Source organism: Lithobates pipiens, unplaced genomic scaffold, assembly GCF_037356315.1.
Source record: "Lithobates pipiens isolate NorthernLeopardFrog02 unplaced genomic scaffold, aLitPip1_a1.2 Scaffold_22, whole genome shotgun sequence".
Taxonomy (NCBI): domain Eukaryota; kingdom Metazoa; phylum Chordata; class Amphibia; order Anura; family Ranidae; genus Lithobates; species Lithobates pipiens.
The window spans coordinates 144,773,174-144,796,759 of NW_027507784.1; the positions used below are offsets into that span (position 1 = coordinate 144,773,174).

At 40.7% G+C, this 23,586-nt stretch overlaps 1 protein-coding gene across 5 annotated transcripts in view; it reads left to right on the forward strand.

The window, feature by feature from the left end:
- SATB2 (SATB homeobox 2) overlaps nt 1-23,586 on the forward strand; it is a 254,032-nt gene that overhangs the window by 114,045 nt on the left and 116,401 nt on the right. For all 5 annotated transcript variants that reach the window (XM_077448434.1, XM_077448435.1, XM_077448436.1 and 2 more), the window contains 2 exons: nt 963-1,086; nt 18,639-18,741. In XM_077448434.1, the coding sequence (XP_077304560.1) occupies nt 963-1,086; nt 18,639-18,741 (227 nt within the window). The remainder of the gene's footprint in view (nt 1-962; nt 1,087-18,638; nt 18,742-23,586) is intronic.

The window sequence follows — 23,586 nt, forward strand, 5'->3', positions numbered from 1 at the left end:
AAACTTAAATACACTACTGCTTAGATCTCAAGGACTAAACTCTAGCAATCAACATTAATTATTTTAATCCTTATGCTACTAGCATTAGCAATGTATATTATATATTTTCTTACTTCTCTTCAGTTGCTTCTGGTTTCTGGCCTAGGCCAAAGTGATGTCATACATCCCAGGAGTCTTTATGGATTTTTTTTTACCTGGAGAAGGGGGGGAAGGGCTTTCTGAGCTAAACACAGCCTCCTCCCGGAGCTAAGGGCATATGTATTCCAGGAAGTATATGCTACATTAATTATCTACCCTTCTTCAAGATGGCTGCAGTTAGAAACGCTAGGGGGTGTTTTCTCAACCACGTAAAGCATGGATACATGGATGGATGGGGAAGTTTGCTTTGAATATTAAAAATGTGGTGGTCAGATACAGTTTAGTTCCGCTTTGATGCACTTGCGAACAAATCTGTCCCCCGTGTACACACTGCAAACTATTCTGAACAAATGGAATTACCTATGGAGATCTACGAATAAATCTACTGTCAAGAAACAACTAGAAAAGTGGGAAATTGTATTTTTTAGTTAGCTGTGAATGGAAACACATAAACATATAGTGAAGGTTTTCTCACATTTGGCTGCAATGGTGGAAATACAGTTTAACTCATAAAACTGCAGGTCTAGGACAATCATTAACACACTAAAAGGTAATCATTGGCCGAAACGTAAAATTTGCTGACTTGGAAAACTTTTATGTAAAAAAGGCTTTACCATAACAGATGATGTTATATTATTAGAATGACCTTTCTCTGCATTCCATTTTCATTCATCTGGTTCTGTGTTCCATTCAGCATTACAGCAATTCATAATCTGAACAATTATGTCTTCCTTTTTGGCTAGGAGAAATGTGAGTTTTATATGTCTGGCATTCTGTTCCCTTGTGCGTATTTGATATTTCCTGAGTAACATTTCTCTCTGTAGTTGTTCAAAACTTGAAGACCTGCCGGCAGAGCAGTGGAACCACGCCACTGTCCGCAATGCCTTACGGATGCTGCTAAAGGAGATGAATCAGAGCACACTTGCCAAAGAATGCCCCCTCTCCCAGGTCAGTACAGCACACAGGAGTTTATTCAATGCAATCTAATTGCTTGACTTCTTAGGAGCTAATACGTTCTATTGATTTCTTTGCTACAAACACTGTACTCTGATGTATCTATCGACCGGAATGCACTTATTAATTAATTCTTTTCATTATTACATTAGCCACTTTATGTTTTTCCAAGAATGCATACAAACTAAGTGACAATGATATTTTATGACATTAGCTTAAATTGTATTAAAGCTGAACTCCAGGAAAAATAAAAAATGATCCAAGCATAAAAGCATATTTTGAACAGGGGGAAGAGAAAAAAAAACTATAGCTACCTTATTTGTTGCACTTGCAGCTTGGGGATGGTAAAAACAGGAGGATAATACATGTGTGTACCTCCCCAAAAGCCCCCCCCCCAAAAGTGATTGTAAATGCTGAAGGTTGTTTTACCTTCATGCATTCTATTATGTGTAAAAAAAAACTTCAGTGTGCAGCTCCCCCCTCAGCCGCCCTAATACTTACTTAAGCCCGATCTTGATAAAGCAATGTGCATGAGAGCCCAGGCTCTCCCAGTTCTCTCCCTCATCATTCGTTGAGATACCACAGGAGCCATTGGCTCCTGATGCTGTCAATTACAGCCAGTGAGGAGGGAGCCGGGGCAAGGTTGAGCCATACGCTCTGTATCTTATGAAGATTTGGAATGAGCATGCACAAGCCGCTTGCTATGGGGGAGGGGCCAGAGCACCGGAGGGGGGACTCAAGAAAAGGAGGATCGGGGTTGCTCTGTGCAAAACCATTGCACACAGAGCAGGTAAGTTTGTAAGTATTAAACATGCTTTAGGCTGCAAATGCAAAATGGTGTGCTTTGCATCATGGCCATGGCAAAAACTATACCCCCCCCCCCCCCATGACTTTTGGCTCTATACTACCCATTTAAGAGAAATGTGTATTTCACATGGTTGCAGTGCAGTGTGTGGCATGTAGAGGGTTAAAACAGGTGGTGCGGAGGTGACATTTATCTCCCACCACCTGTCAAATGTCTCTAAAAAGTGATTTACCGAGGATCACTTTTTAGAGGTGCGGCAATGAAAGCAACGTAGATTAATAGGCAGTTTTTTTGTGGATTGTGGTAGTGGTTGTCACACTGATTCTGCCTCACGTCCAATCAGGAAGCGGGTCCTGAGACCCATTTTCTAACTGGCCAAAAGGAGAAGCTACCCTATTGGCTGAGGGAGGAGGAGGGAGGCGGCGCACGGCGAGGACACTGCCCTGATGCCGAGGAGGAGACGCAGAAGAATGCGGCCGCCAGTCGCCTGGAGGGAAGCGCTACCTGGGTTAAGAGTTGCGGGTGAACAACCGGAAGGGGATGGGTATCTGTGCACTGTTTGCCTCCCCCCGAAAAAAAATATACCACTATACCACTGGTCACCACTGGTGTGTACTTACCTTTATTTTTAATCTAGACTGGGGTGGATTGAAAAAATGTAAAACACAGATTATATAGATTAGGCAGGATTGGTGGCGGAGTGTCATTTTTAGGAATGGTTATAGTTAGGGTTTTCTTACACTTCTTCATTTTTGTACAAATTTTGTACAAGCAGTACATTCGATATTGCCATCAGACGCTTGACAAGTGTCATTTGAAAGTACTTCAACGTTTTCTGGACGAAAACTACATTCACTGTTAACATTTGATTTATTCAACAAATGTTCCATTTTGTGCCTTAAATGTTAAGCAAATGAAATCTCTAAAATCAAATATACACAGCAATAAACATAAGGCCTGTTTAACCACTTCAGTCCTAGAAGGATTTACCCCCTTCCTGACCACAGCACTTTTTGCGATAGGGTACTGCGTCACTTTAACTGACAATATCACAGTCGTGCATCGTTGTACCCAAACACAATTGATGTCCTTTTTTTTTTTTTCCACAAATAGAGCTTTCTTTTGGTGGTATTTGATCACCTCTGTGGTTTTATTTTTTGCGCTATAAACAAAAAAAGAGCGACAATTTTGAAAAAATATATATATATTTTTTACTTTTTGCTATAATAAATATCCCCCAAAAATATATAAAAAAACAAATTTCTTTCTCAGTTTAGGCCGATATGTATTCTTCTACATATTTTTGGAAAAAAATCGCAATAAGCGTATATTGGTTTGTTTGTGCAAAAGTTATAACTTCTACAAAATAGAGTTAAACAAAGGTTTAAAATCAACCCATTGATCTTACCGGTACTTATAGTTCCTCTTTTAGACCACTTGACTTGCCGTGAGCTTTTGGCATGGGGACATTTTTTCCTCTCCACTTGTGTTAACAGCTCCTGTGCTGATCTCACGTGGCAATTTCATTTTGCAAATCCACTTAAAAAGTAAATACCCTGCCATATGTGTGAATTGTTATTATGTGTCCCAATAGGTTAATATGTTATTGTCAGCTGCAGGTTGGAAAGCTGCCTCGCAGGGTTAAGGGCTTCAGGGACAAAGCACTTGTGTATTAACCCTGTCCTGCCACTGGAGAAAATTGCAGCAGATTACCCAGATCTTTAACCCTGTAATGAGGAAACAAAATTCTACTTGCTACGAGACTCTGGGTTGCTTTAAAATCATTTGGATATGGCAGTGATAAATGAAATACCAATAAAATACTTTAAAGACAATTTCTTTTTTTTCGGTTTTGGATAGAGTGGGGAGGGTTAATGCTTGTCAGACTTTACCCTGTCGGAGACTCCATTGGAGAAATTCCTTCATTTCCTGTCTGGTAAAAAGGTTGACCCCAGGACAGGAAGTGAGGGGAAAAACTCTCTAACAGAGACACAGAAGGTAGGTTTTGTTTTTTGTTTTTTTATGTTAAGTATGGAAAATTCTAGAACCTCTGTCAGCTTTTTCGTTTGTGTCCCTGGTGCAGAGCTTCCCTCAATTCCTTTGTCCCCAGAACTGAAAGTGAAGGGAAAACTCTTGAATATACTCCCAGATAGCAGTAAAACCTGACAGAGGTTCTAACTCATACCTATTCTATTAAAAACCTCAGAGCACCACCGTACTCAGATGGGTCACATGTGGGCATTGTGTTGCACTAAAAAGCTAATGCGATTTGCTGTGCTGACTAGGTGCATCTGGTGCCATTTAAACTGAATCACATCGCAACACACTTGAGGTTATTTACTGAAGGCAAATCCACTTTGCACTACAAGTGCAAACTACAAGTGCAAAGTGCACTTGAAATTGCACTGAAAGTGCACTTGGAAGTAAAGTCGCTGTAGATCCGAGGGGGACATGCAAGGAAAATAAAAAATAGCATTTTAGCTTGCACATGATTGGATGATAAAATCAGCAGAGTTTCCCCTCATTTCAGATCTACCCCTCAGATTTACAGCGACTGCACTTCCAAGAGCACTTTCAGTGCAATTTCAAGTGGATTTTGCACTTGTAGTTTGCACTCGTAGTGCAAAGTGGATTTGCCTTTCGTAAATAACCCCCACTGCATTCGTTTTGTGTTGCATTTTATAACACACTACTGCAGGGCACAGATCTGAAGACAGCCTGCAAGCTTTGGTTACACATTGAATGGCATCTCAAGTGGCACTAGCATAGGCATGCGCAGGGTTGTGCCAGATGTGCCTGGGCACACCCTAATCACTACATGCTGTGCAGAATCCCCTTACTGCCTGGGCTTCCCCCTGTGTTGCCCCCCACCCTACAGTGTTGCTGGCTTCCCTCCCGGCTGATGCAAGGGATGTTTCAGGAAAGAGAGCAGGGGGAAGGAGCTAGTAAATATCTCATTTACAGACCCTTCCTTTTCAAAATGAACACAGTGAGCACACTCACTGTATTCATTCATAACTTAAGCATAGTAAACTGTGTTCATTATGCTTCGGTTTGTGAATGAACAGGAAATTGTTCAGCACAGAGCACTTCCTATTCATTCACTGTCCTGTGCAGCTGAGGCTGCAGAGAAAGACATGAGCTTTGGGGTGCACACTAATACAGTAGACTGCGCACACCTATGGGCATTAGGGATACAACTCAGCACCTACATAAAGGATTCACTTATTGTAAGGCCCCATGCACACTGGATGATTTTAACACTTCGGTTAGGGGCATCTGGCACATGGCTGCCACTTTTTCTTCAAGCCAAACCCGAACACTTTAGAGGCACAGAGTAATTTTTTTTTTTTTTTGTATACACTATAGGATTGTAACAGACCTGTAACAGACCTGGGACACCTTTTGGGCACTAGTTACTAGCAATAATAATGCGGCGAACATAGTGCCCCCTCACCTCTCCTGTCAGGCCCTGTTCCAAGCCACATTTCTTTTTGAATAATGTGTCCGTATTTCAGAAAAATGGCCAAGAAATGATAAATTCTGCCAGGGTATGTAAATGAGCACCAAAATAAGGGACAAATGAGGGGGAAAGAGGAACAGAGGGACTTTTTTTTCCAAATCAGGCACATTCCCTTGAAATCAGGGACAGTTGGGAGCTATGACAAAGGTACCTTAGAAATATTTAGTAATGGCAGTCTACAAATAGATGATAGATAGCTAGATATATAGATAAATAGACAGATCAATAGCATTCTTCTCATGGTAGCCATTTTCACTAAGGCAGATGAATCCATCTGCCTTTACTTCCTGGATCACTGGGTCCACCTCCTGGAACATGTGACAGGAACTTCTCAGGATGCATCTGTGAGGCCCTGGTTACATCACTTGTGCCTCACTCAAGCAGGAAGTGGAAAACCAGTAATTGTAAGCAAAAGCAAATAATGTTTGTTTACCCACTTGCCAACCAGCCACTGCAGTTGTACTGAAGCAGAATGGCACAGCTGGGTGAAGCAACGTTATGTAATGACTCTTTGCCCTGTGGCCACTAGGGGGTGCGATCACCCCACGCTTGCCCACCGAGCCGATGCGAGTGTCTGGCAGTCACGATCACCGTCAGGCTTCCATGATCGCCACTGACACATGCAGAACCAGGATCTATGTGTGTAAACACACAGTTTCCAGTTCTCTGAGGAGAGAACAGACAGATCGTCTGTTCATACAAAGTATGAACAGTGACCTCTCATCTCCCCTGCACAGTACCCTCCCCCCTTCAGTTAGATCACACACTAGGTAACACATTAACCCCTTGATCGCCCCCCTAATGGTTAACCCCTTCACTGCCAGTGACATTTTTACAGTAATCAATGCATTTTTATAGCACTGATCGCTGTATTAATTCCAATGGTCCCAAAAATGTGTCAAAATTGTCCGGTGTCCACCATAATGTCGCAGCCCCGTTAAAAACTTCAGATTGCCACCATTACCACCACCAAAAAAAAAAAAAGAATGATAAAAATGCCATAAAACTATCCCCTATTTTGTAGACGCTATAAATTTTGCGCCAACCAATCAATATACACTTATTGCGATTTTTTTTGTACCAAAAAAAGAATACATATCGGCCTAAACTGAGGAAAAAAATATATTTTTTATGTATTTTTGGGGGATATTTATTATAGCAAAAAGTAAAAAATAATGTGTTTTTTTTTTTTTTTCAAAATTGTGGCTATTTTTTTTTTTATAGCGCAAAAATTAAAAACCATAGAGGTTATCAAATACCACCAAAAGAAAGCTCTATTTATGGGGAAATAGGAAATCAATTTTGTTTGGGTGCAACAATGCATGGCCGCGCAATTGTCAGTTAAAGCGGCACAGTGCCGAGTCACAAAAAGTGCTCTGGTCAGGAAGGGGGTAAAATCTTCCAGGGCTGAAGCGGTTAAAACTCATGATCATAAGTTGATTTCATATCACCATGCAGAGCTGATGTGACTTAATGAAGGAGGGGGTGTTTGCTTTCAAAACCCAAATCTTGTACCTCATCAAACCCACAAAAGGTTCTCAGGAGATTGCTGACATGGTGCTATTTTATGAAGCATGCTCTGCAACTTCAGGGCTTCACTGACGTTAGAAGACAAAAAGGACCCATGCTGTCACATGACCAGACTAGTACTATTGTAAAATGTATATATATATATATATATATATATATATATATATATATATATACAAAAATGTGTTAAATAATAAGTGTGTATGTGTTGGGGTAGAGATCCAGAAAGCCTTGAGTTAGGCTTTAAAGGTAACTCACAATTAGTCAAACCGTTGAATCCAACTGTTGATAGGTATTAAATGAAGTGACAGGTCTATTTCAAAAAACACATTAAAAATGTATACATTTGTAAGCTCAGAGGTGTACCCAGGCCCTATCCATTGTCATTGCTATAGCATGTGTTATGCAATTATCTCAATAACTCCTAGAAGTCTAACAGGCTGCACAGGTAACTGCACTGAAGATTAAAATACTATTCCCAGGCAGGGAGCAGAGCTTAGCTGCCTAAATGGAAGTAGAAGAGTTCATCATTAGAACAAATAACATTGAGTGAAAGGCTAGTTTGATGACAGAAGCAAGCCCAATCCATTATGGGGTAAGACCCCAGGCACACTATCCCTGGAATTCATAAGCACTGGCGCATATAGATTTTACAAAAGTGTCTTTCATGCATTAATTAGCTCCACTTTTAATGTAAAGTGGGGCATTTCATTCAGTAACAATGTAAAGTGACACATTCAGTGTGACACAATGTAAAAGCGGCGCATTTTAGAACCTACCTAATTTTGGTTCATGAGTCGCTGTTAGAACCAAAAAAAACGACCAACAATTAAAAAAAAAAATAACTATATTTTTTACTTTCTGCTATAAAACATATTGTCAGAAACCATGAATCAGGCTGAGACAGAAGTACAGTTAAATCACACTTGTTTAATAATAATAAAAAAAGGTAAACACAGTAAAAAACACAGCCAGAGTTCAGGAACCCGGAACGGATAGTTAGACAAACCAAAACATCAGGGAGCCAGAGAACAGCATAGTAGAACAGCAAGCAGGATCTGGAGGCTGGCGGAATGGCAAGTCTTTAACAGGAACACAGGAGAGTGTCTCTAGAAATGTGACCAAGGCGAAGGCAGGGATCATCTGGGCTGGACGGCTGAAGTAGGCCGGACTGATGAGCAGCATATCATCAACTCTTTGAGAAGGAAGGGCTGAGCCCAGCCCTGACACATATCCAATAAAAAAATAAAAAATAAAGATTTCTTCAATGTATTGATTGGTTTATGCAAATGTTACAGCATCTACAAACTATGGAATATATTTATGGAATTTTTTTTATTTATTTTTTTATACTAGTAAGGGCGGCGATCAACAACTTATAGTGGGACTGTGATATTGCTCTGGACAATCAGATACTAACTGACACTTTTGACACTTTGTGGGAACCAGTGACACTAATACACTGATCAGTTCTAAAAATATGTCACTGTACTAATGACAATGGCTGGGAAAGGGTTAAACATCTAGCGCGATCAAAGGGTTAACTGTGTGCCTAGCCAGTGTTTATGTGTACTATGTGTGCTGCTTTTACTACGGAATGTGATGGAATTATTCCGTGCTTTTCAGGAACACAAAATCCATCGCTTCCCCTCCTGCCTTGTTTACATCTCCGTTCTGTGTGTTTTACAGACGATTGGTGGGTGACGGAGGACATCCAGTGCCTGACACCCTCAAATCGGATTAATCACAGTAGAAGTGGCCTGCCAGCAGTGCGTGCGCTCCCTCTGTAGGCGAAAGTGCAGAATTACGTATATATACGTGATCCTGCACAAAAGGGCCACCCTGTAGCAGTAAATCCGCGGAAGTGGTTAATGTTTCTCTTTACTATCTGCTTGGAGTTCAGCTTTAAAAGTAAAAATAAAATGACTTGTATGAATTGAAAAAAAATAAGCAATATTTCCACTGAGGTCTGGTGAGGAATCTGCTCATTAGAATGCAATGTAATACGTTTTATTAATATTTACATCCCTCTCTGCTATAGAAATGTGACTTGGTATGGAATATTGCAAGGTGACCTCTGCACAGGCTGCTCCGTCTTCTCCCTAGTGAGCACAGCTAAAGACATCTGCTGAGAGGAGCCTGTAGCTGTGATTGTAATGAACTCCACTTAACAGGAGCAAAGAACACTTGCAGCTCGTAACAGAGTTACATAGAATTGTTTTCACACATGTACAGAGAGCAGGGCCAAGTCATAAACAGCCTAGGTATCATCTCCTTTCTTCTAAATTGTTTCCAATCACAGAGAGTGTGTAACATTATACGTCTCTGCAATTGTGTCGCCGGTCACCTCTTGATCATATGGCTTTATTTGCTGAACCTGTTATGTAAGTTGTCGCTTGCAACTTAAAGCCATACAAAATATATTTTTAACTCTCAGATTTACTGTATTTAATGCAATTCTACACTGCTAAATACAAAAATATGAGGTTATGTTAGCTTGGGAAAAACGGAATTACAACTAGTATTTGTCACATATAACTTTCAGAACAATGGCCAGTAAAAAGATTTCACCTAATTTTTAGGGTGTGAATTGCTATGGGAAAAAATAATAATAAACTAATAATAATAATAATAATAATAAATTATACTGGAACATTAACAAACAACAGTCTATGTATGCTAGAAAGTTTTGTAAAGTCAGTAAAACTTTCAGATAGAGAGCAAGCTTTGTGTTGGTAAATAGGCCACTCACAGACTCATGATCACACATAAATATAATATCTGATTAGATAGTAAAAAGTCAGTGTGCAGGTCAAAAGCTAAATAGCATAACGCATAGAACATGTTATACTTGTTTGGCTATATGCTGTGTTTTCTGAGAACTAAGATCGTTGTGATTAGGTGTCAGGTCCATGTTTAATGACTCTCAATGAAGCAATGGTGTTGATTTACTAAAACTGAAGAGTGCAAAATCTGGTGCAGCTCTGCATAGAAACCAATCAGCTTTCAGGTTTTTTTTTCCAAAGCTTAAAGCGGAGCTCCACCCAAAAGGGGAATCTCTGCTTGTTTGCACCCTCCTTCCCTCAACTGCTACATTTGGCACTTTTTGGGGGGGATCGGGTACCAAGTTCTGACAGGTACCCGCTCCCACTTCCTGATAAGATTACCACACGGAGAGCCACATAATTTCTGGTCCCTCCCCCTTCCCCCCTGCTGCTTTCTGGGACACAAAGGTCTCAGAAGACAGCAGGACTATTCAAAAAGCTCAGCACAACTCGCACATGCTTCACGTCCTGTCTCCCTTACTACAGATGTCGGCACCTGCACCCGAAGCCAATTGAAAAATCGGCTAGGGGGTGCCAACATCGCAGGATTCCTGGACAGGTGAGTGTCCTTATTTTAAAAGTCAGCAGCTACAGTATTTGTAGCTGCTGACTTTTAATTGTTTTTTTTACAGACTGGAATTCCTCTTTAATTGAACAAGCTGCAATTAGAAGCTGATTAGCTACCATGTACAGTTGCTCCAGATTTTGTACTCTTTAGTTTTAGTGAATGAACCTCCTAGAGTACTTCCATAGTAGTACTCAGATTGGGAGGGTCAATACTAGGGGCTTTAGTAAATCAAAACCACACTCTTATATTAGTTTTGAAATTCAAGTTTGTATATATTCAATAATGACTCTGGGAGTCATCATTGGATCCTGTTTTCACTAGGTTCACATCTCTGCATGTTGGGAATCATGTGCTTTTCTCAACACGCACAACATGCGACATGTGGAAACACACAACAATGCATCCAAACTTGGTCACACCTTTGTGAACCCACCGTATGAATATGTCTCTTGTGAGGACGTGAATGACTAAGCTAACAGTTTAACGGAAGCTTGTACTAAAATATAGAACATGACAATGAGATGACTCATTGAGATGGCACCTCTAGAACACACACACATTTGTTTTTACCCAGTGTAATTACACCTTCGACTCACACACATTGGTTTTTCCCCAGTGAGATACCACCTCCAGTACACACACATTAATCTTCCCCCAATTAGATCTTACTTCCAGTATACACATTTTGATCTTTCCCCAATGAGATCTCACCTCCAACACCCACACATTTCTTATTCCTCAGTGAGATCCAACCTCCAGCACACACACATTGGTCTTTCTCCAGTAAGATCCCACCTCCAGCATACACATATTGGTCTCACCCCAGTGAAATACTACCCCCAGTACACACATTGATCTTTCCCCAGTTAGATCCTACCTCCAGCATACACACATTGGTCTTTCCCCAGTGAGATCCCACCTCTAGCAGACGCACATTGGCCTTTCCTCAAAGAGATCCCTCTCCCAGCACACACACATTGGGCTTTGCTCATTGAGATTCCACGTCCAGCATGCACACATTGGTTTTACCCAGTGTGAGCCCACCTCCAGCAAACACATTGGTCTTTCCACAATGAGATCCTACCTCCAGTACACACACATTGGTCTTTCCACAGTGAGATCTCAGCTCTAGCACACACATTGATCTTTCCACAGAGAGCCTACCTCTGGTACACATATTGATATTTCCCTAGTGAGAATCTACCTCCAGTACGCACATCGCTCTTTCCCCAGGGAGATCTCACCTATAGCACACACACATTGCTCTTTCCTCAGTGAGATCCCACCTCCAGCACACACATTGGTATTCCCCCAGGGATATCCTACCTCCAACATACACACTTTGATCTTTCCCCAGTGATATCCTCCCTTACACAAATTGATCACAAGTACACAAATTGATCTTTTCTTAGCCCACACACTTTGGTCTTTCCCCAGGGAGATCTCACCTCCAGCACACACATTGATCTTTCCTCAGTGAGATGCCACCTCCAGCACACACACAAGTTCATCTTCCCCTGTATTTCTCCTCTAGCATTCACTCTCCAGTCTCTCCTGCAGAGTTTCCTCAATCTGCAGTCGCAACACCCCCATCACACATAGTCCAAGTCCATGTCCTCCCTATAAACATTGCACACTCACTCTGAGCTCAGGCACACAATCGGGAGGTTCAGAAATCTCCTCTGCTCTCTCAGCTATCTAAAAGTTAGGTCCACCTCTGTTACCCAGAATCACCATTAGATTCAAAATGATCTACTGTCAGTGTGTATCTGAAAGTTTGATTTAGATTAAGGACATTAGTAAACAGTTCTAAAAACATTGAAGAATTTGCGATTTCATCATGGGAGGACAGTGAGTCCTTCGACTTTGCAAAAAGGTGTACTTGAGCCATTTGAGTCACGTCTGTGTAATGAGCTGGAGACACACATACAGAGCACCCAATCTGTGGAAATAAAAAATGACATTGCATGATGTACTTTATCATATAGGAGTGGTGTTGGTGGTATTGCTTGTAGAATGAAATCAAGGTGCGTTTTGCTTGAGTCATTCTAGCCATATAATAGCATAGGCTATTAAAGACAAATATTGAGCTGAAACAGACTGCTCGGACTGGCAGGACAAAAGTACAAGGTTGCCAGTAAAGACATGTCTCTCTGACACTTTTAAATACATTTTTTAAAATTAAACTACTTGAGCAATCTGTTTTTGAACTTCAGTTTTTGCTTATGGTTGTTAATATTGTAATAGGGTTGTACACCAGCTCTAAAGATGATTGTAATCTTATGTTTTCATTCACAGTACTATTCAGAGTCACATTTTTCATATGCTTTGTAACCTCTTTAATAACATGTTTGAGTTTTGCTCTGAATTAGTGGTGCCCCATAAGAGCGCAAAGCTTCCAAGAACATTATTTAGATCCAGCATAATTGCGTCCAGCTTTTTTAGATTGTGTGTGGCATCCGTCTGATGGTAATAAAATTGTCATACTCATGTAGGCCATATTTTCTATACTATGCCGCCTTGTAGTTCTATTATCATTAGAAAATGTATTATGCTATTTTATATCATTTTTAGTCTTTTGTTATTACTATGACTTGGTATACTTATTTATTGGCATGCATTATCATCAAAGTTTTCTATTTACTGTGTTTTGCTTCGGAAACTGCAGCAAATCTGACACACCGGCAGCAAAATTGTATGCCTTGCCCTAAATTCTATTTGGTGCGACAAAGCACTACACAAATGCGTTGCTTGGATAAATGGTATTCATTTTATTTTTAGTTAAAAACTAAGATGCCTGCTAATTTTAAAAATCAAAGCTTATAGTGACAAATAAAATATCACGTAAGGTGTCATCCACTAAGTAAAACATGAACTACAGATAATGTAATAGTATTTATCCACCCAGTTTCCTGCAGATGGTTAGGGCAAGAAGAGGGTTAAAATCCTCCTCTGTTTAGTGAATTTCAGCACAGGTGCTAATGACACGTTCCTAAAACTGATATTAATTCTTCTTATTAGTCTAAGCGTTGTACTTGGGGTAGCAGCACGTACGTTCCCAGGCTCTTGGCTGTGTGGTCTTGTTGCAGTTGGAAACTGAACTGAAACATCTGAGAAGCATTAATGGGATTATTCATGGCAGGGCATCTAATCTTACCTTTTAGGTTCTGCTTCCTAAATCACTATTGTTCTCGCCCATTGATACTAATGTGTGTGTCTTTCCATATGTCATTTCTAATGACTGGGAGCCCAGGATAGAGAATTTAAAGCGCGATAACCATTATGAAGGCAGAGTTGTTTCACTGCGGGATTTCTTCTGAAATGTACTGCTTCTGTGCCCAAAGTGTTAGCAGGATTATCTGTCCTAAGAGACTTTTAAAACCCTTTCCCCTTTACAGAAGGAGGGAAGATTAACCGAGCAGTGATAATAAATTCTCCACATCTGTAGAGCCCATGCATCATGGTATGCAATGAGTGAAGAATGCACCCAGCATCTTCTCTTAGAGTCTACTGTATTTATAAACCCAAGAAAAAAAAATGTAATATATTGCAGCTAACCAGTTATTGTGATGGCTGCATTTGTTTTCTTTTTTTCCGTTTACCTTCCTGTATTTTCACGTGGTGGTCCTGCAGATAACACACTTCATGCCCTAGGGTGACAACTCTCCCTTACTGTACTGTATATATGATGGAAGAACGTTGTCACACTAGGACAAGGACTAGAGAACACCACTTTTCATCTACATTACATAGAGGGAAAGGTGTTCTGTTATCCTCATAGAGAACTGGAAACAATGCTATAACAGCCAGCAGAGGCAGAGAGCCTAGAAAGTCTTCAGCTTATACAATTTTTGGCTGAGGCAGCAGGTGTTTTTTTTTTTTCAAATTATGGAACAGGTATACAAAAATGCTTTCAATTGTATATTTAATAGGCCAAAAGGGAGCAAATAAGAGAAATTCAAAGTTAGACTTTTCATACACTTGAATATGTTCACCCACACCATATTCATAAAAGGGCAGCTCCATAAAGGAAACTTAACGTAGATGTAGGCCCATAATGTGAAAGAACAAAAATATACATATATACTTATTTCATATTTATTTATTACATTTTTCACAGTCACTTGACTGCTTTCAAAGTGGCTCTGTGTGCGCTGGCTAGAGATGCTAGAGGGGTCCGTGTGTATGTTAATGACATTACTTATTTGTTTCCCAAGTTCAATAACTTCTTTCTCCTTCTACTTTCATAAGCTTGCTGGCACATTGGGACAGGGGTGGATCCAGAGTCTACCCGTGGGAGGGGCACTGTCAGAAAAGTTTGCAGGCAATTTGTCAGGGTAATGGTTGGTGTTGGTGCTTCAATCATCACGGCGTCATGGTTGATATGGTGTCAGGATGATTGAAGTGCATTATTTCTATTATTACATTGTAATATAAAATGATAATGCAGAATCAGTAGGAGCCCTGAGTGTGTCACTTGCTACCATCGCCTGCCACCAGATGCAGCGTGTTACTTGCCACTGTTGCCTGCCACCAGATGCAGATTGTCACTTGTCACTGTCTCCTGCCACCAGATGCAGATTGTCACATGCCATATCACTTGCCACATCCCCTGCCACCAGATGTGGATTTTCACTTGCCACTGTCACCTGCCACAAGATGCGGATTGTCACTTGCCAGTGTCTGTGTCCCAGAGTGAGGGCGGACAGTGAGAAATTATGTAATCTCTGCCTGCACAGTGATGGCGGTGTTCTGTCAGAAGCTAAGCTGCGGTGATGCAGGGCAGGCAGTGAGAGATGATGTCAGAAAGCTGCTACCCATCAGAATATGCAACCAAAGTGACGTTGCATTGTGGCCATCTTGGTACACTTGTCTGTACTAAGTCTATAGTTAGAAGTCGGCAAGCGGACATCTTTTTACACCCACCAGAGTCTTGCTTTTCACAGTTATTTTTAACAGTAAACTCAACTTATAAAGTGAAATATAAGTTGAGTTTACTGTTAAAAATAACTGTAAAAAGCAAGACTCTGGTGGGTGTATAAAGATGTCCACTTGGCAATTTATAACTCTAGGCTTACTGCAGACTAGTGCTGGTGTACCAAGTTGGCTGCGACACAACGTCACTTCAGTTGTATATTCAGATGGGTAGCGGCTTTCTGACAGAACACCTGCCTGCTCGCTCAGTCACAAGCCAGCCCGCTCACCAGCCTGACCACCCACCAGCATGCTCACTCACTGGCCCGCTCACCAGCCTGACCACCCACCAGCATGCTCACTCACTGGCCCGCTCACCAGCCTGACTGCCCACCGGCTTGCTCACTCACTCACCTGCCTGCTCACGAGGCTGCCCGTCTGCTCACTCACCAGCCTCAGTCACCCTCCGGCTCACCCGCTCCCTATTTTCTTGGATCCGCCCCTGCATTGGGGTTGATTTACTAAAACTGGGGAGTGCAAAGTTTGGTGCAATCCTGCATAGAAACCAATTAGCTTCTGTTTTTTATTAATTGAACAAGCTGAAGTTAGAAGCAGACTGGCTGCCCTGCACAGCCACACCAGCTTGTACTTCAGCCTAAAGCCACAGCTGCATTGCAAGGTAGTGGGTGAGTATTGTTCCCTGGGAAAGAAAAAGTCAGGGTTCATAGAATAAATAGTTGTTTTAATTTTCAAAAGCAATAAATAAATAAATGTATATACATATATACACCACCTGCAGTGAATGTTTGGCGAATGCCACATTCACTGCTTTAAAAATTACCCCATTAGTTGTTTGATTTACAGACAATTTAGCAGTGAAGAATGCAAAGTCTTTTTTTTTATTTTATTTTTTATTATGTTCATTGCTGCAGAGCTAAAACTAAAATGTACTTTTAGTATACTATTAATTTTGGCTTGATTATAATAATATGCAGCCAGGTTGAGCAGAATTTTTACTGTGCCTCAAGCAAAGCTGCAGCCTCTTGTCAGTCATCTTAGATGTGCAACGCTACTGATTCTAGGAGACCAGGGACGTGGAAATGTGAAATTGTATTTTTGAACGATCAAAGTTGAATGGAGCTATCGTAACGCAAGTCTAAATAGAATATTAAGATATTAAGCTTTCTTTCTGATTTCATATGAGCAGATTTAAAAATGTGGGACCAATCAGGAGGGACATGTGTGGTAGTATGTGGATAGGATATGTCCCTTGTGTCTATTTAAAAGGAAAATATTCATGCTTGATTGAATTGTAGCACTGTGAGTGTAGATAGTCATATGTCACGTCACAAATACCCATTGCTCTTAGGAAGCATTGCATTGATGTAATTCAGGTATTGTGAGCTAGAGAAAAGGTAATATTATTTAAACAGTTCAAATTCCTGATTTGATCAGTATTGTACCAGGCTCACTCCCAAAGGTGATTCCATATCCTGCCCTAAGTATTTGCTAAAAAGAATTATTGGTTTAAAGAACACATGTTCTGGTTGATTTGTAATTTGTAAATATTAGCTCCAAGAATGTAGGTACTGAAAACATTTAATAATTAAACAAAGTACTAAAATTACCCTGATATCTAGCCAACCTAAACACGTAAAGTGGAGGAGCTAAAGGCAAAACATTTGGATAGAGAAAAAAGATGGTTATAGGCCTCAGTTTTTCTTTTTGCCAGCTCTGTGCCATTGGGGAGACTTCCTGTCACTTCCTGTCCCATAGCCAAAACAGGAAGTGAGACGAAATCCCTGCAAAGTGAGGGAATCTCTGGTTGTTACCAGATCTAGTGTCACCATTCAAAAAGTTCCCCTCTATTACTGTTCTGGGGACAACCCAAAATAGGATTTTCTTTTACTTTTACTTTCACTTTCAGTGATAAATGCAAACAGGACAAGTTTAAAGGGTGAATTACCCAAACGAGAACAAGTTTTGCCTTTTATTATATAGCAAGGTTTTGGATGAAGTAAGAAAAGGTTAGAACCCCTGTATATTTTTTTTATTGTTGTGTGCTCACCAGGGGAGATTTAGTCTGCACAAAGAACTCAGTGCCAAGATCTGGGCGTGAAAAACTAAAAAAAGCGTGAAAAAAAATGATCTGCTGGTTTATTGATCTGTAGGTAGCAGTATCGATATTTCCCTACAACCAGAAGCTGCGCACTGAGCCTTCAGAAAAGTAGAGGACAACTTGCACTTTAAAGGCCAGTTAACAACAATGAAAAGGTGCGTTTTTTATAGCACATTACCGCATGGCACGCTTTTGGCACGCTTTTATTAATGGGCTGCCATATGCGCGAAAACATGCAAAAAGTATGGCAGATACGACTTTTAAAATCACATTGCACCAAACTGCATGGTACTATGGTACCATGCATTTTGGTGCCCATGAATGCACACACCTTTGTGAGATGCATAGGGGTGCCATTAAGAACCAATATCACCTGCGTGTGCCCACAGCTGGTAGTGCATTCCCATGGGGTAAGGAAAACATGCTCCTCCACACACATTCCCACACCGCAGTTGGTGTGACCTGGCCCTAAAGCTGAACTTGAGGCAACTATAATAACACCAATCAATGTACATACGTTTTGATAACATTTATTTTTATGTGCAGCTAAGTACCTGAATTTGACAGCCTGCTTTTAACCTTGTACTACAGCACTAAGATTGGAAACAGAATATGCCATAATAAGAGCCAATCAGGTGTCCAGCATGCACATGTGCTCGAGAGGAACATCCTGGCAGAGAGAGTAGAGGGATAACCACATCAGTCTGCTGCTACTTTTTATTCTCCAGTCACAGACAACGAGCTAAGAAGTGACCTTGCTTTATTGCTTAATTACAGTGGAGAAAAGTCAGGTTACCAACTCTGCTGTGCTGTTTGGCAGGGCTATGTAAATCTCAGGACTGCCTAGACACAATTACAAATCATTTGGCGGGTATGGCAGCACACAAATATGTATTTTGAATGTGTGTTTTAGAATTTGCCTGCAGTTCAACTTTAGATGTAATTGTTTTCTTGGCAGGTGAATAGTTACTACTAAAGAAATAGCATTAAGTGCAACAGCCTTTTAATCAAGTTAGATAGTAGCTGAAGGTGTGTTCATGTTTGCATATAATGGAAGTGTACTGTATGCAAGATTTTAAGGAAAATAAATCATTATGATTGTATATTTACTATGTCATATTTTCTAGCTAGGACGAGTCTCATTTTTCATCCTTATACAGATGAGGAACATTAATGGCTGATCAGTGAATACTTAACCAATCACCTCTCTGCCTGCCAAGTATTTATCTAATAACATTCCCTCATCTTGTACTCTCTTCCAGAGCATGATCTCCTCCATTGTAAACAGCACATACTATGCCAATGTGTCAACTACCAAATGCCACGAGTTTGGGAGATGGTATAAAAAGTTCAAGAAGATGAAAGGTAATGTTCTGTAACTTTGGGGCAATATTTCAATCATATAAAGAAGAGCTGAAATAATGACATGAACAACTAGGTGAATAAACCAATAAAGTAATTATTTTATAAAGTATGAAAATGTTCATTCTATCATTGCAACAGTGGATAAAAAAGTCCATGTCTCCTTGTGTGTTCATGTATTGGGGAGGTGTTTTTTTGGGTGGTAGTGGGATTATTAGGAAAAACGTTTAACCCATACCTTATATGGCTTTAGTTGAATTTAGTCTTCATAGGCAACCTTTCATCAATGAATCTTAAACACCTGTGGGATGGGTGATTGCATAACCATTTCCAAATTTCTCATATGTCATGCTAATCAATTTGAAAATTAATAGTGCTTTAGATATATACTAGATATTGAGAACAGGTAGATCTGTTCTATTATTTTTTTTTGGAGTACGCTAAGTATAGACTTAACATTTCTCAAAGTGGTCAATTGGCTGCATTCACCTTGATGGATGTAGCACTGCAATATATTCTGTTGGTACACAGCAGCCTGTAATCACATAATTAAAATAATGGTATGTAAAACTGGAGAAAAGGAAAAGGGGAGGCAATACAATTGTTCCAGTGCAGGATTGACAATGAAACCGAACATCTAACTGGTTGTATTGGCTGATACCTCCAATATATCCCTTCCACCACCTTTATGGAAAAACTTTTTTTTCTGTATTTCATCAATGATATTCCATGAAAATAACTTAAGGTGATTAAAGGCAAAATAAACAAGTTCCCTTTAATTTATCGCTCCCCAGTGGCACATGCTTAGCTTCCTTTTGTTTCCTCACCCACTCTATGTAGCTGCCAAGACCAAAAGGAAAATTGCAAGTCACCAGGTTAGTAGCTTACCCATGGCTATGGACTCCATTTCCCCCAGAACTTAGTAAATGTGGTAAAGCTGTGCTGATTTCCATCATCCAATCATGTGCAAGAAAAATTTAGTTTTTTTACATTTTCCTTGCACTTGATTAGGCATTCTTTTCAAAGTGAAGCTGTACCACATTTACATTTCCACAAGGAAAATGAGTGCAACTGCACTTGCAAAGTGGACAGTCTATTTACCTTTAATGAATTCACCCCCTTGTGTGTCAGCATGATTGGTGCTTTCACATGGATTGGGGCACATGCTCCTCAGTACCTATCTATACTTGTCATTTTCTATGATTTCCATCAGTGAATGGAACAATGGAGGAGCAAAAGAAAGGTAAGTATATGCTGAGAATATAAGTTCTACTCTAGCCCAAAACTTTCTTTTAGTTTTGGACAGAGTGGGGAATTGAACCATTAAGGCTGGTAACTGCAGAGATCAGTACTGCCATTCTCCATCCGCTTCCCTGACAATCTCTGCAGTTACCAGCTGCTTGCCTGCCAATCTCTGCACACAGTCTAGCCGCTTGCTTGCTAAACTCTGCAAGATGAAACCAGCAATTTGGAGATCTTCACCATTTGACATACCTATTCAACATGATATGCATTGAGTGCATTACTTTTTTGTTTAGCGGCCTACATTTAGTTGAGATGGCTGCACCCTCTCTTTGTTAATTTTCCATTTGTGCATTAGGTTACTGGACCTGTAATTGAGGAGCTGCATTATATCTACTTTTTGGCACTTGCTTTGCCCATTCACTAGTCTTTAATAGTGACCTTCTTCTCCACTCCTTTTCCCTCCCCTTCACCCCCCTCTCCCTTGGTGTATATCCTCCACATCCAAAAGAAATAGGCAGCGCTATAGTTTTTTCTTTTTTACCATCCTAACACCTATGCTGACTAAACTATGTAAGAAAGATGTATATACTTACCTATTTTCAGGCTGCTCCAGTCATGGAATATGACTCCCCTGTGTCAGCCAGCAGAGGCTTGTGGGGAGAGGAGGGAGTGCCAACAACAGATAGGCCATAGGAATCTATGGGTAACGCCACCACTCCCAGACATTACCAGCTGTTGTCCAGCGCTCTCTCCTCTCCCTTACAGCTGCTGCTGGCTGACACAGGGGAGATCATGTGACTGGACTGGAGCAGCCCAAAAATAGGTAAATATACTGTATACATATTTTGTTATACAGGTAAGTCAGCATAGGCATGGGGGGGGGGGCTTTTTAAAATGAGTTATGTATAGTCTGGAATTCCACTTTAAGTACCGTATTTATCGGCGTATAACACGCACTTTTTCCCCCTTAAAATCGGGGGAAAGTCGTGGGTGCGTGTTATACGCCGATCCCCACTGTCTGTGAGTCTAAAATACTGAGCGCCGCCAAAAAAGACCGAACGCCACAGAAAAAGACCGAGCGCCGCCGAAAAAGACTGTACTGTGTACTCGGCTCGGCTCGGCTTGCAGTCCTGCCCATACTGGGCGGTCTTTTTCGGCGGCGCTCGCTCGGTCTGTCTCGGCGGCGGGATATTTAAACATGGGCAAGGCTGCAAATAGCGCTGGGCGAGCTGGAAATGACACTGGTAAGCTGCAAATGACACTCTGCAAGGCTGCAAACAGCGCTGGGCAAGCTGCAAATGACACTGATCATTCTGCAATGATGGACAAGGCTGCAGATGCACACTGATAAGGCTGCATTGACGGGCATTTAAATGTAAGGTTTTTTTTCCTTAAACTTCCCTCCTAAAACTGTTTTCCTTAAAATGCCCTCCTAAACTTGGGGTGCGTGTTATACGCCGGTGCGTGTTATACCCCGATAAATACGGTAGTATAGGATGTGTTTTATTTATAAAGTGTATTAAGAACTCCTTAATGCTGTTTATTAGACCAGCACAGAAAGTCTTACTTAATGTTGAATGCATGCATATTTTAAGCACAAATGGAATGTCGTTAACGATTAAGACTTCTTCTCATCAAAAATTGTTCATATATTTCTCTGGCAGCTATAAAGAAAACATTCCATTTGATTTCAAAGTAGTTAATATATGGCAAATCTCTGAGGTTTGTTTAGTACAAGTTACTGATGATAGTCTTTTTTTTCTACAACTGATTTTTAATTTTCCCTAAAGTGAGCTGCAGGTAATGTGCACCAGGTGCCTCACACTAGTGTGCATGTTGTCTTATCCTTTAGCTCTCAAATACACATACTAATTGGAAGAAGCTTACTGTATGCTGAATATACATGTAGCAGTACAGCCAAGAATTTACCAAGTGATACTATGATACTTATGAGGGGATTTACTAAAACTGAAGCGTGCAGAATCTGGTGCAACTCTGCATAGAAACCAATCATCTTCCAGGTTGCCAAAGCTTAAGCCAGAAGCTGATTGGCTACCATGCACAGCTGCACCTGATTCTGAGTGCTCCAGTTTTAGTAAATCCCCCCCCCCTCCTCCTTAGATATTATGGTAATTTGAGGGACTAAAAAGACCACAAAATGTAGCCTTGAGCTATCCAAGTCTAAAGAATTATTTCAAATCATTATGGTGACTTTGATTGACTGGAAGGAGACGGAATCAAAATTTTCCCTTTCCAAATGATCCATTTTTTTTTTTTGATTTTTTTTCGAACTGATCTTTCAATAAATTTTAGGAGAAATGTCAATTTGTTGTCCAATTTCGATTTCACAATTTGCCCAACACATGGGTGGTAGAGTGCTTTGTTTTTTTGACATTATATTCAGTCATATTTGTGTTTCCTGGTTGATTGAAATTCTTAGATAGTGAAAATTTCCATGTGTATGGCCAACTTTAGACATCCATATCAGAGAAAAGTTGGCTGACTGGGGATCAATTTATTTTATATTTTTTGCATGCATTTTTTTCTCTCTGCAGTAAACATAGAAGTTCTTCAAAGCCAATATGCCATAAAAGAATGTGATTTAAAAAAAAATAGATCTTTTCCAGTCAGATTGATATCTAACATCTAACCACAGTCTGAAGTTAGCCACTTACACATCAGCTTGCATTGAGTTTTGCTAGATTTGAAACTGAGATTACTTGAAAACAGAATTTCTTTTAAAATAGCATACACACTGGCTAATTTTTTTAGACTTAACCCAAAATATAATGCTTTGAAGAACTATCCAATTATTCTTGCGCAGAGAGATTCAGACCCCTTTCACACTGGGGCGTTTTTCAGGCGCGTTAGCGTTAAAAAAAGTGCATGTAAAATGTCTGAAAGAAGCCTCATCTGCAATCCCAATGTGAAAGCCAGAGTGCTTTCACACTGAGACCCCTTTCACACTATGGTGTTTTTCAGGTGCTTTAGCGTTAAAATAAGCGCTTGTAAAGTGCCTGAAAGAAGCCTCAAGTGCAATGCCAATGTGAAAGCCCAAGTGCTTTCACACTGAGGCGCTGCACTGGCAGGGCATCAAAAAAAGTCCTGCAAGCAGCTTCTTTGCAGCGCTTTTGGAGCAGCTAACACGCCGCTCCTAAAGCGTCCTTTCCCATTGAAATCAATGGGAAGCGCCTACAAAACGCCTGAAAAGCGCCTGAAAAGCGACTGCAAAGCGCTTTTGGCAGCAGCGCTTTGTGGGTGCTTTTAAACCTTTATTTGGCCACTAGCAGGGGTTAAAAGCGCCCCAATAGCGCTCAAAAAACGCTGGTAAAGCGCTGCTAGTTTTAGACCCCTTTCACACCAAGGGCGTTTTGCAGGCGCTATAGCGCTAGAAATAGCACCTGCAATCCGACCTAAAAAAGCAAATGGGGCAGTGCTGTAATACCACCGGCAAAACGCCGCTATTGCGGCATATTGCAGGCGGTTTTAACCCTTTCTCGGCTGCTAGCAGGGGGTAAAAGTGCCCGCTAGTGGCCGAAATGCGCCGCAAATCCGACGGTAAAATGCAGCTAAAAATAGTGGCGTTTTACCCCCGACGCTATG